This window comes from Mandrillus leucophaeus, unplaced genomic scaffold (assembly GCF_000951045.1).
Source record: "Mandrillus leucophaeus isolate KB7577 unplaced genomic scaffold, Mleu.le_1.0 Scaffold206, whole genome shotgun sequence".
Classification (NCBI taxonomy): Eukaryota; Metazoa; Chordata; class Mammalia; order Primates; family Cercopithecidae; genus Mandrillus; species Mandrillus leucophaeus.
The window spans coordinates 2,015,278-2,031,847 of NW_012102099.1; the positions used below are offsets into that span (position 1 = coordinate 2,015,278).

Below are 16,570 nucleotides of genomic sequence, written 5' to 3' on the forward strand. Positions count from 1 at the left end.
CCGAGATCGTGCCATTGGACTCCAGCTTGGGCAACAAGAGTGAAACTCTGTCTCAAGAAACACACACACACACACACACACACACACACACACACACACACAAACAGCTATCCAATGAACAGCCAATGGAGTCCATCAGCAATATCCCAACCGTGAAGAGGAAGGAAATAAAGATCATCATCATGGAATAACGACCAGATCCTTCCCCATTTCCCAGAACCATGGGGTCCTAGTGGGATCAAGTGGAGGACGGCATGAAATCCCAATAATAACTGACACTGGACATCTCACTAACTTTGGCAAGTAGTGTCTTGAAGCTGCACTTAAAATAAACAAGTAATTACAGCATTTCCTGAGGCTTGAGTGTGTGGGGCATTCATAGCTAGTGTGTGACTGTTAATATTCTAATAAATTGTAGATAAATATTCTCACTAGCATTTATTTTTTCCATGGAGCACTGCTTGAAACAAGACACAGTTGGGGATATGCTGGCATAGAGGATTTCTCTGGAAGCCAGCCATTCTAAAATAGCTGCATCACACTTTTATGCAAACTTGGTCCTCATATTATCTTTCTCTGAGCCACCTACCCTTGCCTGGACACTTTTCCTGCCTCACTGGGAAAGGAAGGAGATGGTGTAAATGCACGGAAGTGAAAGATGTCCATTAAAGGCTGTGACATTATGACTCTTATTTCTTTCACCTTTTTGTCATATTATTAACCTAATAGGTTAGTGGGAGGAGTAAACGAGATAAGGTAAAAATACCTGGCCTATGTGAATTCCTTCCTGGGAACTTGATAACTAGTATGAATAGTTCCCCACTCTCCCTACTGTGGAATTTAGGCTGCAGGGAGTGGGTGGCTTTTCAAGGACTTACAAAGGCAACTGCACAGATTTGAGGGAGTGGGTGGTGTCCAGTCTTCAGAACTGGCCAGGCCAGGCTGTACCCATGTGGGAGGCATTACAAAGGCTGAGGCTACAGTCTGTTCTAGTCTTGGTGGGTCCCAGGAGATATCAGGCAGCAATTATGGGCCAAGTTGGCTCTCTGACTAAGACTCCCCTCATCTTTTATCTCCTGGCCTCTTTTCCCCTAGTGGCCTCTGCTTCTTGGCCATGATGCTCCCTGCACTTCCCTTAGCCTTGGCCCAGATCTCCCAGCTGAATAGAAGAATCACCAAACAACTGTCATGTTCCAGAGTCACAGGATGTAGAGACCTGAGAGGAACAAAGGGACTGAGCTGACTGGAGCTCAGGCTATGGCATTTGGAGATCTGAGAACAGAGGCACATGTACACAGATACTAAACAACACAGAAACACATGTTCTACATGTCTACATGCAAACTAATGCAAGAATCAATGTATGTACACATACACATTCAAGTACTCACACAAAATACATATAAACACACATAAAATATGCAGAAAATACATAAAATTACAAATCTACACATATACATGTAAGTACACATAAACAAAATACAACACAAATATAAACACAGCTACTGAAATGTAAATGTTCTATAGCAATTAAATCATCTTTTTCAATTTCTCCTTATGTTGGTCAAGGCCATTTTTCTGAGTCATCACAGTACTCCCTGGGCAGTCCTTTGCAAACAGGGATTCCTAAGAAGGCTTATGAAATATTGAAAAGAGCTATAGTGAGGAAATGCCTGGAACCTCCAGGTTGGGAACTTCTGTTCTGGTACAATAATACCACCAGATATCTATATTGAAGTCAAGTATCAGGTATTGTTTGAAGTGCCTTATGTGATTACACTCATTTAATCCTGACATCAACCCTATGAAATATTATTATTCCCATTTTATAGCAGAAGAAACTGAGGTTCAGAGAGGTTAACTAACTTTTTTTTTTGTTTGTTTTGAGATAGAGTCTCACACTTTTGTCCAGGCTGGAGTGCAGTGGTGTGATCTCTGCTCACTACAACTTCTGCCTTCAGAATTTAAGCAACTCTCCTGCCTCAGCTTCCTTAATAGCTGGGATTACAAGCATGTCCCACCACACCTGGATACTTTTTGTATTTTTTAGTAGAGATTGGGTTTTGCCATGTTGGCCAGGTTGGTCTCAAACAGCTGGCCTCAAATGATCCGCCTACCTCAACCTTTCAAATTGCTGGGATTGCAGGCGTGAGCCACTGCGGCCAGCTTTAAGTAACTTTTATAAGTCAACACAGCCAGGAGACTAACTCCAGAATATAGACTTGTAACCCCTCTGCTATGATGTATCATTTCAATACTGAGCCTTGTAGATGTTGCATGACACGTCAAGGACACATGATAAGTTGCTCAGTCTTGGACCAAATTGCATGCCTGGTGTGTTCATCACACTGCTGGATAGCACCCCCAGATTTCCTCATCCTGGTCAGCTCCGTCACACAGCAAGCAAGTCCTCACGAACACCTTTAGTGACGTTAAACACCAAGAAGTTTACAGCGCTCCCAGTGGCATTCAAAATAAAACAACACTCAACTCTGAAATACAATTTTACTTCTGTGAAATGATACAAAACATTCCTATCTGCTGAAATTGAAGGGGGTTCTTTAGATTTTCTGTCTTTTATTTTGCCCATGCCTTGCCAGTGCCCGGAGCCTGGGCAGGTGCTCAGTCCTCCTATTGGGCCATCCAGCCCTGATCACAGGTCCTCCTCACAGCTCTCTGCCCAGTGTATCTCCTCCGTGCCCGACAGGGGCTTCTCAAGATCCTGCCCATTTTCTCCAAGACCTAATCCCCTACACAGCAGAGAAACTAGGCTTTGTTTTCACTGAGGCTGTAGAGGTCAGAAGTGCTCAAGGCTCTAAATTCCCTCCTCCCTTACCTGGAAACAAAGAAATTGTAACTAAAATGTACTGGGCACTTCCTACCTGCCAGGCACTGTTTTGAACTCCAGATAGGCACTTATCACTTAAAGGTCACAACAAACCATGAGCCAGTATTATTATCTCCAAAACTGGTTGAACAACTTGCCCGTGGTCACTGCATCCATAAGGGTGTTTAGCAAAGGGCATCTTTTGGCTGTTTGGAAGTTCAGAGAATTCCTAGAGCGAGGCTTAGAAAATGGGTAGGAATCAGGGAGGAAGGGTAGGAGGAGCCAGAGTGAAAAATCACCCCATGGACCCAGTCTAGTGAGGACACAGCTGCCACCAAACACTGTTGCTCAGGACCCTAAACTCTACCCCTATTTGCCCGGCTTCCCTATTGACCCCGGACACTGTACATCATGACGGGCTCCTTTGCTAAGATAAATTCTCTACTGTTCCTTCTTCCTGGAATCATGAGCACCTGATTCAAAAAATAGGATGGAGTCATCTGATTGGCTGAACCTACCCACGTGTTCATATTCTAGCTGCGGGGGAGGCAGAAAAACAACTGAACATTTTGCAGCCTTGAACTCCAAGACTTAATCGATCCTCCCATCTTGACCCCCTGAGTAGCAGGACTACAGGTGTGTACCACCACACCTGGCTAATTAAAAAAAATTTTTTGTAGTGAGGAGGTCACATATGTTGCCCAGGCTGGCCTGGAACTCCTGGGCTCAAGCAGTTTCCCCTCTCGGCTTCCCAAAGCCCTGGAGTTACAGGGACTTGGGTTTCCTTCCCACTAGATCACTTCTCATAGCCTTCCCACTAGATCACTTCTCATAGCCTTCCCACTAGATCACTTCTCATAGCCTTCCCACTAGATCACTTCTCATAGCCTTCCCACTAGATCACTTCTCATAGCCTTCCCACTAGATCACTTCCCATAGCCTTCCCACTAGATCACTTCTCATAGCCTTCCCACTAGATCACTTCTCATAGAATAACATATACTTATTCAATGTATAAGTTATTTCTTATCTATAATATTTATTAAAGTGAGTTATATTTATTATTTATTGCCTACAGAGATTTATTAAATATTATTTAATATTTAATGCCAGGTATGTCCAAGATTGCTAGAACTCCACCCCCCCGCCGTGTATCTCTTTCCTTTCTTAGTAAAACAACCCGTACATTTTAGCTAGAAATGGTTGCCTAGAATAAAGAAAGTATTTCCAGCCTCCCTTGCAGCTGGGCATGATGGTCTGAATGAGCTCTGGGAGGTGGCCAGAATTGGAAGCAAAGGGTGTAACTTATTATTATTATTTTTTGGAGAGACGGTGTCTCACCCTGTTGCCTAGGCTGGAGTACAATGGTGCAATCTCAGCTCGCTGCACCCTCCACCTCCTGGATTCAAGACATTCTCCTGCCTCAGGCTCCTGAGTAGCTGGGATTATAGGCGCCCACCACCACGCCTGGCTAAGTTTATTTATTTTTTTTTTGTATTTTTAGTAGAGACAGGTTTCATCAGGTTGGCCAGGCTGGTCTCAAAATCCTACCTCAAGTGATCCATCGATCTTGGCCTCCCAAAGTGCTGGGATTACGGGTGTGAGCCACGGTGCCAAGCTGAAGGGTGCAACTTCTGAGTGGTGTCCTTAAAAGGAAGGGTGTTGCATTTCACTTCCATCGCTCCTCCTTTCCTGATGGCTGGATGGGAACTTGACGGTGGGAACTGGAGAAGCTCATGGTCATCACACGAAGCAGCCTCTTCATGAGGATGGCAGAGCGTCAAGCCAAAAGGAACCTAGCTCCCTGTTGAATGGTGAAGCCGTCACACTTAACCGCATACCCAGACTTTTACATAAAAAAGAAATCCATGTCTGTCTTTTGGAGTCATTCTTGTTTGGGGGGAATATCAGTTAAAACAGTTGAATAAGTATTTTAATACACCAGGTGATGTTATGGGTACTGGGGTTATAAGCCAGGTTTCTGACATTCTAAGTGGAGAGACAAAGATCAAATATGTAAAATAAAATTTGAAAGAATGGATACATATACGAAGATCATAAACCAAGTTATTACAGTCCAGAGTGACTGAGGGTTGGAATATCGTTATCTAAGGTGACCAGGGAAAGCCTCTCCAAGAAGGTGACATTTGGGATGATATGGAATGACGAGCAGGAGATTTTCGTGGGAAGATTTGGAGAAAGAGCTTTACAGGGAGAGCAGATGACAACTGCTAAGGCCCTGAACTGGAAACAAGATTGGCAAGTTCAGAGTCCCGAAAGACATTACACATGTGTATCCTTCTGTTAGAAAGCAGAGAATAAGTAATTCTTGTTTAATTTATTTTTTAAAAACTTTTTATTTGTATTGTCGAGGTGGAGTTTTACTCTGTCACCCAGGCTATAGTGCAATAGTACGATCTCAGCTCATTGCAACCTCTGCCTCCCAGGTTCAAGCAATTATCCTGCCTCAGCCTCCCTAGTAGCTGGGATTACAGGCACCCGTCACCATGCCCAGCAAATTTTTATATTTTTAGTAGAGATGGGATTTCACCATGTTGGCCGGGCTGGTCTCGAACTCCTGACCTTGTGATCTCCCCGTCTTGGCCTCCCAAAGTGCTGGGATTACAGGTGTGAGCCACCGCACCCGGCCTGTTTATTTAGTTTTTAAGATTTAAATATGATTTAAACATTTATAGGCAAAAAATATATTTTAAAACAGAACATAATCATGGAGAACAATATTGTCACCAAGCATGACAAGACAGTTGATATAATAACAGCACTGAAGAGTTCTTGCAAATCAGCAAGTATACAACAATACCCCAATAGAATTGTCCAGATATCTGACTGATAATTCAAAACGAAGAAATAAAAAGACCAGTGTTGAATAAATGTTCTTACTATTTATCAGAGAAATGTAAAGTAATTTTTAAGTTAAATATTTCTTGATATATATTTATTATGTATTAATTAATTCCTTTGTGGCTCTCAAAGGCCAAATGGCTTTAATTGGTCTGTCCCTTTACTGGCACTGGTACTGGCCAGTTTCCCACACTCTCATCTTGTGCTTTGCTGAGACATCTGCTACACACTGTCCTTTGGCCTGGATGACCTCATATAAATCCCCTCCTGTTGTAATTCACTGCCCACAGTCCTGCTGATAAAAGCAAAGCTCATCTCTGCCCTGCTGCAGGGAACCCTATTTCCTTCCCCTGCAGCTCAGGCGCCTCCTCCTCTCAGGTCTGCCAGCCATGAAATTTCTTTTCTTGTTTCTTGCCATCCTTCTGGCCACAGAAGTACCAGTGATATCAGGTAACGTGAGCCTCTCTCAGGGGTCTGGGCTCCTGGTCATGGACTTCCCATCTTTCCCTCCCCTCTCACTGTGGGCATCATGTAAAGCCTTTCCTTCTCTCCTGCAACTTTGGGAAGTTTCCCCAGGATCATCTCAGGTTAATATCTCTCTCTGATTCTTTTTTGCCAGAGTGGTGGGATGATAGACGTTTGGAGCATCTGGCACTTGAGGGCCAGGGTGGTATCCTGGTGGGAGCTTGGGAGAGGTTTGAGGGGCAAAGCATGGGTGCAAGTTGGGGACTTATTGAGGGCTTTGGGAGACTAGAGTGGAGGTTGGGGTGAGTTGTGATGTGGAGGAAAAACCTTGGGATTGGGGTGATAGAAGGAATGTCAGGATGAGCAGGAGGTGAGGAGCTGGGCTTCCCTGAAGGTTTAGGGCAGAGTTGGAGAGAGGATGGGATTTGGGGTTGAGTGGAGCTGGTGTTAGGGATTAGACTGGGGCTTGGGCTGAGGCTGGGAGTCAGTGCTGGATGCTGCAGGGTGTTTGGGTTCAGCTTGGTGATGGGATACTGCTGGGAATTGAGGTTAGTGACTTGATTAGATTAGGGTTAGATTGGATTAGATTAGGGTCTGACCTGGAGTTGGGGCTTAGGGGCATTGAGTTGAGTAAGGCTGGGAGTTCTAATTAAGGTAGGCCTGAATGAGTTTGAGTTTGAATTGGGTTAATATAGGGTCAAGGAAGATTGGAGATTGAGCTGCAGCTGGAGCTGAGGCTTGTTTGGCTTATGTTAAACAGGGACAGGTTATTGATAAGACACCTGGTCTGTGTAATGTGAGTGAATCCTCTTTTCCCTAATATTACAGGTTTTCATGTCCTTTTACCTTCACTCCTAGCTCTGCTAGGTGGGACATTAATTAGCTTCAGCTGATTCCAAAGTAAGGAATAGGAAGTTGGGGATAGGAAGACAGAAGGGTGAGAAGTCCAAAAAAGGCTCCCTCGAAAACTTCAGAGTTCTCAGTTGGAACCATTGTCTCAGTTCTCTTCCCTCTCAAGGTCTCTTCTCTCTTTTCCTGGGACTGGGCCTAGCATTACTCACTTAACTGGCTTTCTTCTCTTCTTCCCTGTCTTCCTGTTCCTCCTCTGCCTTCTCTTTTCTCTCCACTTGAGGGATACTAACATCTGCTTAATTGTTGTTCGTATGCCCCAAAGTAGAGTGTTGGATGGATGGACACTGCCGGTTGTTGTGCAAAGATGGTGAAGACAGCATCATACGCTGCCGAAATCGTAAACGGTGCTGTGTCCCTAGTCGTTATTTAACAATCCAACCAGTAACAATTCATGGAATCCTTGGCTGGACCACTCCTCAGATGTCCACAACAGCTCCAAAAACGAAGAGAAATATACATAATGGATAGAAATGACTTTGTTTCAGATTGTTTAGGGTCCACATTTAATTAAAACTCACAAATTTATTTCTGGTGTCTGTCAGTCATAAGGAATGATACCCCAAATGGATTGAGGGTGGGGGGATGGTAGGGGAGGTGAAGAGGTAGTCAAGAGAAGTCAGTAGGGCTGGGTCATAGTGATGGTGTGATCACTACAGTCTTGAAGATGATTCCCCATCTACCAACTGCAGGAGAGGCTATTGAGTCAGGAGTGGAGTGGGGAGAACATGGTGGGAGCTGAGAGATTTAAAGGCATAGCAGATGCCTAGAGAGTGGGAGAATCCTTAGGCTGGGAGAGTTGGTCCATTTTGAGAGTGAATGGGCTGAGGGTGGATGGGGCTGAATATAACCCAAATCCTTGGGGTTCTAGAGAAACCAGCTGATGCTTTCTAGTGCTCAGGAGGCCCAGCCCCAGGGGTTAGAAGGTGTCTAAGTACTAAAAAAAGATAAAGCACATGATTTGCTTACTTATATATGAATTTGTTCATTATTCATTTTTTCCATTCTTTCATCGATCCATTCACTCATGTTCACCTCAGCTCTGCCACTTTCTACTGGCAGACTCTGCATATAAACCTCACAGAACTTTATCTTCCTCCTCTGTAAATAAGAGTAATAGTAGAATCTGTTTCAGGATTGCAGTAAGGATGAAATGACATAATAATGCAAAGGTAAGCACTCAACAAATGTCATCAGCTATTGTTCATTGATTTATTCAAGGATTTATGAAATATGAGCTGTGTGCCTTCTAACTGTGTTAGACTCTGAGGGAGACAGAAGCCTGACTCGTCTGAACTGGTACTTCAGCCCGGGAGAAGACTCACTCGTGGGGAACATTTAAGAATCCTGATTGGGAACCTAGAGGATCTGGGTGTCTTCCCAGGCTTCATTATCTCAAGTCCTCTTGTCTGGGCCCCATTTAACCAACACAGCTGTTCACCCCTGAACTGCGTCCTCTGCAGTGAGGCCAGGGACCAAGAGTGCTCGATAAAGCGTGATGCATGGCATAGAGACAGACAGAAGGAGTTCACTATCGTCCAGGAAGACTATTTGCTCTCAGCTCAATATTTCCGCTCTTAGACTCTGGAAAGAGGGGCCTCTCCTCTGATCTCGATCTGACTCTGGGCCTCCTCTGGCTAAGTCCCTCCTCATGCGGTGAGGAGTTGCTGGGGGCAAGGGGAATATGCCCACGAGGAGCCTTTGCCTACCCTCCTCCCTTTCTGGGCCATGCTTTGAATAGCTGGGTCCTGGGATTGCCTGCCCAGAGAAACCTTGTGCCTGCTTCAAGGAGCTGCAGGGGCCTTTCCTCAAGGTCCATCCTTGGAGGGTTGGGCCCACTGGGTGCCAACCCCTAGGCAGGAGAAGCATCAAGGGATGCTCTTGTTTGCAGGGTCTGTGTGCAGAGCTGGGGATGGGTGAGAAGAGAGGTGAGCTGCGGGCTGGGCAGGCTCCCCTCGGAATGCCATGTTCCTGCATGGAGTTCTGAGGAATCAGAGAATTATAAATTCAAACCTGACCTTTCAGGTCATTATGAAGGGCTATCTTGTAAATGAGGCTAGATATCTTTTATGTATTCTTTTTATTAGCTTGATTAAAACATTTAAGCATGCAGACAAATGACATGACACAGTAGCCTTCATTTGCCTTCTTGCCCCGGGACCTTCAAATGTTAGGGTTGTGCCTGGTATTGGATCCTACTCTGGCTGATAATCCATTTCTTTTAAAAAATTATTTTTAATTCACAAATAATAATTGCACATATTTATGGTGTACAACGTGATAGTTCAATACACGTATAGAAAGTGTAACCATCAAATCAGGGTAATTAGCATATCCATCACCTCAAACATTTATCATTTCTTTGTGTTGGAAACATTCAAAGTCCTCTTTCTAGCTAATCGAAAAGACACAATAGACTGGGTGTGGGTGGCTCACCCCTGTAATCCCAGCACTTTGGGAGGCCAAGGCGGGTGGATCACCATGAGGTCAGGAGTTTGAGACCAGCTGGTCAACATGGTGAAACCCTGTCTCTACTAAATATGAAAATTGAGCCAGGCATGGTGGCTATAATCCCAGCTACTTGGGAGGCTGAGGCAGGAGAATCACTTGAACCTGGAAGGCGGAGGTTGCAGTTAGCTGAGTTCGCACCACTCCACTCTAGCCTGAGCCATAGAGCAAGACTCTGTCTCAAAAAAAAAAAAAAAGAAAAAAGAAAATACACAATAAATGATTGTTAACTACAGTCACCCTACAAAGCTATGGAACACTAGAACTTACTCCCCCTATCTAGCTGTGATTTTGTATCTGTTAACCAGCTTCTCTGTATTCTCCTTTCCCACTTACCCTTCCCAGTCTCTGATAAACACAATTCTACTCTCTACTTCAATGAGATCCACATTTTTAAGCTTCCACATATGAGTGAGAACAAGTAATATTTATCTTTCTGTATCTGGTTTGTTTCAATTAACATCATGCTCATCTATGTTGCCACAAATGACAGAACTTCATGCTTTTCTTGTGGCCAAATAGTATTCCATTGTGTGTATATGCAAACTTTCTTTATCCCTTCATCTGTTGATGTATACTTAGGTTCACAACGTATTTTTCAGCCCACTTCAGAGACAGGAGCTGCATAATCTTTTCACAGTTTTGCTGCCTCTCTGGGAGCTGGGACACTTAGGCTGCCCATGAGAGCTACCTGTGCTCCCAGGCCTGGGATGAGACCATCAAAAATGTTTCCTCGCTGGTCTCCCTACCCTCAGGTTTTCTCTGCATTAATCTCTATTATTAGAGGGATTCTTGGTAGGAAGTTTCTCTGTGTCATTTTCCTGCTTAGATTTCTTCCTTTGCTCATCACCACCCAGGGTCTGGACATTCAAAGCCTTCACATGGTGACCTGGTTTCACCTCCCATGACTGTCCCTCACATACCTTCTCTTCAGCCACTGCCACCCTCTTGCCATCCTCTCCTGTCCCCCACATTGTGTTTGTTCATGGCTCCCTCCGGCTGGTCCCCAACACTCAGCTCACCTCTGTGATGAATGCCCTCTCATCCTTCAAAGCTCAGCTGATGCTCCCACCCATGAAAGTCTTCACATAAACTCTGTCTCACTATCTCTCTCTCTTTTTTTGAGACAAGGTCTTGCTTGGTTGCCCAGGCTGGAGTGCAGTGGTGCAATCATGGCTCACTGTAGCCTCACCCTCCCAGGCTCAGGCCATCCTCCCACCTCAGCCTCCTGAGTAGCTGGGACTACACGTGCGTGCCAACATGCCTGGCTAATTTTTCTATTTTTTTTTTTTTAGAGGTAGGGTCTTACTATGTCGCTTAGTCTGCTCTCAAACTCCTTGGCTCCAGTGATCCACCTGCCTCAGCCTCCCAAAGTGCTGGGATTACAGTCATGAGCCACCACATCCAGCCCTGTCTTATTATTTCTTAATAATTACAATAGCTGTAATAATAGTTCTCATTGACCCTTGCTATGTGTCATTCCATTCTTACAACAATCCTCTTATCATCGCTATTTTACTTATTAGGAAACTGAGGCCCAGAGAGGTGATATAATTAGCCCAAGTCACACAGTATTAAGATAGAGCAGGGGATCAAACTGAGTTCTTTTTTTTTTTGTCTTTTGTTATTTGTCTTGTTTCTTTGATAGAAAGTAGGTACTAAACTGTCACTGAGTAATGCAGACATTGGATTATCACCTGATTCTGGGCATTCTACAAGAAAGGAACAATTCTCAGGGAATCCTAAAATGAGGCCTGAGTGGAGATCTGGAGTAGAAAAAGGACTTTTAAGTTGAGAAAACAGTGAGGTGATACCATTCCTTGCCTCTTTTAGACTTTCCTCACTCTCCATCTAGCAGAATAATGGTCTTGTCTAGCAGTTTGTTAGTTTGTATTCCTGCGGTCTAAGGCAGAAATGTTTGTGTATTGTATTGTGTATTCACATTCATTCAGATTAAGGTGAGAGCAGTAGCTTTTTTTTTCAGTTTTATTTTATTTTATTTTTTGAAATTTACAATAACATTGTCTAAATTCAGTTGGGATGGTGTCTTCTAGTGTCTATATTTTACAAAAATAGAAGACAGAGAGAATTGACTCAGGTTAGGTTAAAAACAAAAAGGAAAGAATGATAATGATCATTATTGTTCTTACCACTCACATGAAGTGAAACGTGAACAGTGGAAAGGCTGTCTCTGAACATCAGAAAAAAATTTTAAAAATTTGTGTTAAAAGTCTGCATTTCACGTATTTAGGGAGGATAATGTCAGAGTGGAGGGATCTCAGCTGATCCTAATCAGCATACATGTAGAATAGAGGACACTTCTTCCAAATTCCAATTTTCAAATTACAGATATCTGCCTAAATTTAATATTTTACACTGTGGTTGTGACTCACCTCTTATCTACCATGCTCTGATTTCCCATACCATATCTATTATTGTTTCACGTTGATTCTCAGACTTTCATATAAGAAATCTTTTCTTTCTTCTTGTAGTTTATTTTGTTGTTTTTGGTGAATTTTTTTATTTAAAATTTTTTTATTTTTAATTTCTATGATACACAGGTGTATATATTTATGGGGTACATGAAATAGTTTGATACAGGAATTCAGTGTATACTCATCACATCAGAGTAAATGGGGTATCCATCACCTCAAGCATTTATCTCTTCTTTGTATTACATAAAATCCAATTATACTCTTTTAGTTATTTTAAAATGTACAATAAATTATTGTGAACTACAGTCACCTGTTGTGCTATCAAATACCAGATCTTATTCATTCTATTGAACTATATTTTTAAACCCTTGTAATTTACACTTAAGAAGCTCCTGTTGGTAATCAAGTCTCTCAGCGGGTTTACTTCTGAAAATATCTAAATGTATGCTTATCTATTGTATTAGTCCATTTTCATACTGCTATGAAGAAATACCCAAGACTGGGTAATTTATAAAGAAAAAGAGGTTGAATGATTCAGTTTCCCATGGCTGGGAGGCCTCACAATCATGGCAGAAGGCGAAGGAGGAGCAAAGGCACATTTTACATGACAGCAGGCAAAACTGTGTTTGTAGGGGAACTGCCCTTTATAAAACCATCAGATCTTGTGAGACGTTTTTTTCCCTTTTTTTTTTTTTAAGACAGAGTCTTGTTCTCTTGCCCAGGCTGGAGTGCACTGGCACGGTCTTGGCTCACTGTAGCCTCACCTCCCAGGTTCAAGCAATTCTCCTGCCTCAGCCTCCTAAGTAGCTGGGATTATAGATATGCACCACTATGCCTGGCTAATTTTTGTATTCTTTCCTAGAGACAAGGTTTCACCATGTTGGCCAGGCTTGTTTGAACTCTTGGCCTCAAGTATCCCATCCACCTTGGCCTCCCAAAGTACTAGGATTACAGGCATGAGTCACCGCGCCTGGCCAGATCTCACAAGACTTACTCACTATCGCGAGAACAGCACACAAAAAACCTAACCCCATAATTCAATTACTTCCCACCAGGTCCCTCCCATGATATGTGGGGATTATGGGAGCTACAATTTAAGATGAGATTTGAGTGGGGCCACAGCCAGACCATATCATCTGTTAAGAAAATTTTAGCTAAGTATACAATTCTAGCTTGAACTGTAATTTCCCTCAGCACTCAACATTTCTTTCTCTGCTTGCTGGCTCTTTAAAGGCTATGGAGAATTTGATGTCCCTTTTCTAGGTTATCACTCTTTCTCCAAACTGAGTTCTGATTGGCTTCACAAACTGTCACTCTTAAGAAGTTATGACACGTATTATGTTGTTGTGTAATTATTTGAGTTATTGTCCCCTTTCCAGCAATCCCCCAAACACACACATATTAGGTGGAAATCCATAGGGGCTGAGATGATGTTTTATTTACATCTGCATGCCTGATGTTAAGCCCAGCGCTGGACATGAATGCGTTTTAGTGAGTGTTTCTTGAATATGAATAGTGAATTCACAAGTGAAAGCCTGAGTGGATCTGGTGGGGGCACAAACAGCTGACTCCAGGTTCCAAGAATCTGGGTGGAGAACTTTCTGGGCTGGAGGGAGCAGAGGACCACTGTGTCAGGTATACGTGGTTCTGGCTGGCAGGGTTAGCAAGGATGCAGAGGAGTTTCTGGGTCTTGCTCAAATGATAATTTAAAACAACAATAATAGTTAACATTCATTTAGTTCTTACCATGTGTCAGTCCCTTATTGCTTTCTATATATTCAGCCACTAATCCTCACAATTCTAGGGGTTAGCTGTTTTTCCAGTCTACACTGTACTTATGAGAAAAAGGGTAGAACAGAGTCACAGAAACTTGCCCCAGGATACACAGCAAGTAAAATGGGAGCTAGGATTGGTCTCCTAGGGGTTCTTGTTTTTTAGTTTTTGTTTTTTTTAATCTCTCTGTAGCCCCTTAGGTTATTTTATTTATTCATATTTTTACTTTTTATTTTGAAATAATTGTAGATTCACAGGAAGTTACAAGAGAGAGGTCCTGTGTACTCTTCACCCAGATTCCTCCAATGCTTAGATTTTATATAACTGTAATGCAATATGAAAACCAGGAAACTGATATTGGTACAATATATGTGTATACTTCCATGCCATTTCATCATGTGCAGATGTAACCAGCATCATGATCAAGCTGCAGAACTGTTCCATCACCACGAAGATCTGCCTCCTGTTGCTCCTTTAAAGTCATACCAGCCTTCCTCCCTGTCCCCACGCACTGTCACCATGCTTAACCCTTGGCAACCACTAACCTGTTTTCCCATCTCTATAGTTTTGTCATTTGACATTGTTGAATAAATAGAATCATATGTGAGAGTTCGTGATTGGCCTTTTTTTTGTTTTTTTTTGGCTCAGCATTATGCTCTTTTTTTTTTGAGACAGGGTCTGGCTCTGTTGCCCAGGCTGGAGTGCAGTGGTGTGATCTTAGCTCACCATAACCTCTGCCTCCTGGGCTCAAGCGATCCTCCCACCTCAGCCTCCCCAGTAGCTGGGACTACAAATGTGTGCCACCACGTGCGGCTAATTTTTTATTTTTTGTAGAGATGGGTTTTCGCCATGTCACCCAGGCTGGTCTCGAATTTCTGAGCTCAAGTGATCTTCCCGCCTCAACCTCACAAAGTGCTGGGATTACAGGCCTGAGCACCGTGCCCAGCTAAGCAGCATTAAGCTCTTGAGATCCATCCACACTATGTGTATCAATAATTTGTTCCTTTTAGTTCTGAGTATTTCTACCCATTGCATTAAGGCAAGAAAATTAAATGAAAGGCATGCAGATTAGACAGGAAGGAATAAAATGGTGTTGAAGATGTCATCATGGTTTATGTAGAAAATTCTAAGAAATCTACAAACAAAACAAAACAAAAGCAAAGGCAAAACACGTAAAACTAATAAGTAGGTTCAGTAAGGTCACAGGATACAAGGTAAACATACACAAATCAATTATATTTCTATATAATAGCAATGAACATGTGCACTCTGAAATTAAAAATATAATACCATTCAAAGTCACTCCAAGAAAATAAAACACTTAAGTGTACATCTAACAAACTATGTACAGAAATTATATGCTGAAAACTATAGAATATTGATAAAAGAAATAAGAGCTAAATAAATGAAGAGACACACCATCTTCCTATCTTGTAAGACTCAAATAGCAGATGTTAATTCTCCTCAAATTGACATATTCATTTATGTCAAAATCCCAGCAAGATTTTTTTTGTAGATATAGACCAGACTATTCTGTCTATACCTTGCCTAAAGAGAAATCTGCAAAAGAATAAGAATAGCTAAAACAAAATTGAAAAAGGATAAAGTTGGAAGAATTATTTTATCAGATTTTAAGGCTTATTATACGGTAGTAGTAATTGAGTTTGTGTGTTCTTGGACAGACAGGTACATCAATCAATGGAACAGAATAGGGAACTCAGAAATAGCCTCATAGGAGTACAGCCAACTGATTTTTGACAGAGGTGCAAAAGCAATTCATTGGAAGAAAGGTCCTTTTCAACACATGATGCTGCAGCAATTGAACATCTACAGGCAAAAAACAAAACAAACAAAAATCTAAACCTAAACCTCACACCTTTCACAAATATTTACTTACAATGGATCATAACAGCCAGTCATGGTGGCTCACACCTGTAATCCCAGTGACTCAGGATGCTGAGAGGGGAGGATCATTTGAGCCCAGGAGTTCCAGACCAGCCTGGGCAACATAGCAAGATCCCATCTCTACAAAAATAAAATACATTAGCTGGGTGTGGCGACAAGTGCCTCTAGTTCCCAGCTACTCGAGAGGCTGATTTGGGAAGATCGCTTGAGCCCAGGAGTTTGAGGTTACAATGAGCTATGATTGTGCCACTGCACTCCAGTTTGGGCAACACAGCAAGACCCCATCTCTAAAGAAAATTATTTTCAAAGGATTACATATTTAAAAAAATGTAAAACTATAAAATTTCTAGAAGAAAGCATAGGAAAAAACATTCAGATCGAGTGCTTGGTGAAGAGGTCTTAGATACAAAAGAACAGCCTAGAAAAGAAAGAGAATCAATAACTTGGACTTACTCAAAATTTTAAACTTTCACTTTGTGGAACACCCTGTGAAGAGGATGGTTGAAAAGACAAATTACAACAGAGCAAGATTATTTTCAAACCATATATCTGACAAAGAACTTGTATCTGGAATATAGAAACAACTCTTAAGACTCAATAGTAATTGCCGGGCATGGTGGCTCACGCCTGTAATCCCAGCACTTTGGGAGGCCTAGGTGGGCGGATCACGAGGTAAAGAGATCCAGGCCATCCTGGCTAACACGGTGAAACCCTGCCTCTACTAAAAATACAAAAAATTAGCCGGGCAAGGTGGCGGGTGCCTGTAGTCCCAGGTACTCGGGAGGCTGAGGCAGGAGAAGGGCGTGAACCCGGGAGGCGGAGCTTGCAGTGAGCCGAGATAGTGCCACTGCACTCCAGCCTGGGCGACAGAGACTCTATCTCCAAA

At 42.7% G+C, this 16,570-nt stretch overlaps 1 protein-coding gene across 3 annotated transcripts in view; it reads left to right on the plus strand.

The window, feature by feature from the left end:
- Positions 1-5,912: 5,912 nt before the first annotated feature.
- DEFB119 (defensin, beta 119) overlaps positions 5,913-16,570 on the plus strand; it is a 13,428-nt gene continuing 2,770 nt past the window's right edge. Inside the window, exons 1-2 of one of the 3 annotated variants that reach the window (XM_011979820.1) lie at positions 5,913-6,139; positions 7,329-7,590. In XM_011979820.1, the coding sequence (XP_011835210.1) occupies positions 6,079-6,139; positions 7,329-7,534 (267 nt within the window). In that variant the 5' untranslated portion in view covers positions 5,913-6,078 and the 3' untranslated portion in view covers positions 7,535-7,590. Of the gene's footprint in view, positions 6,140-7,328; positions 7,591-16,570 lie in introns of those variants that run through there. The other 2 variants (XM_011979821.1, XM_011979822.1) reach the window with 2 other exon arrangements.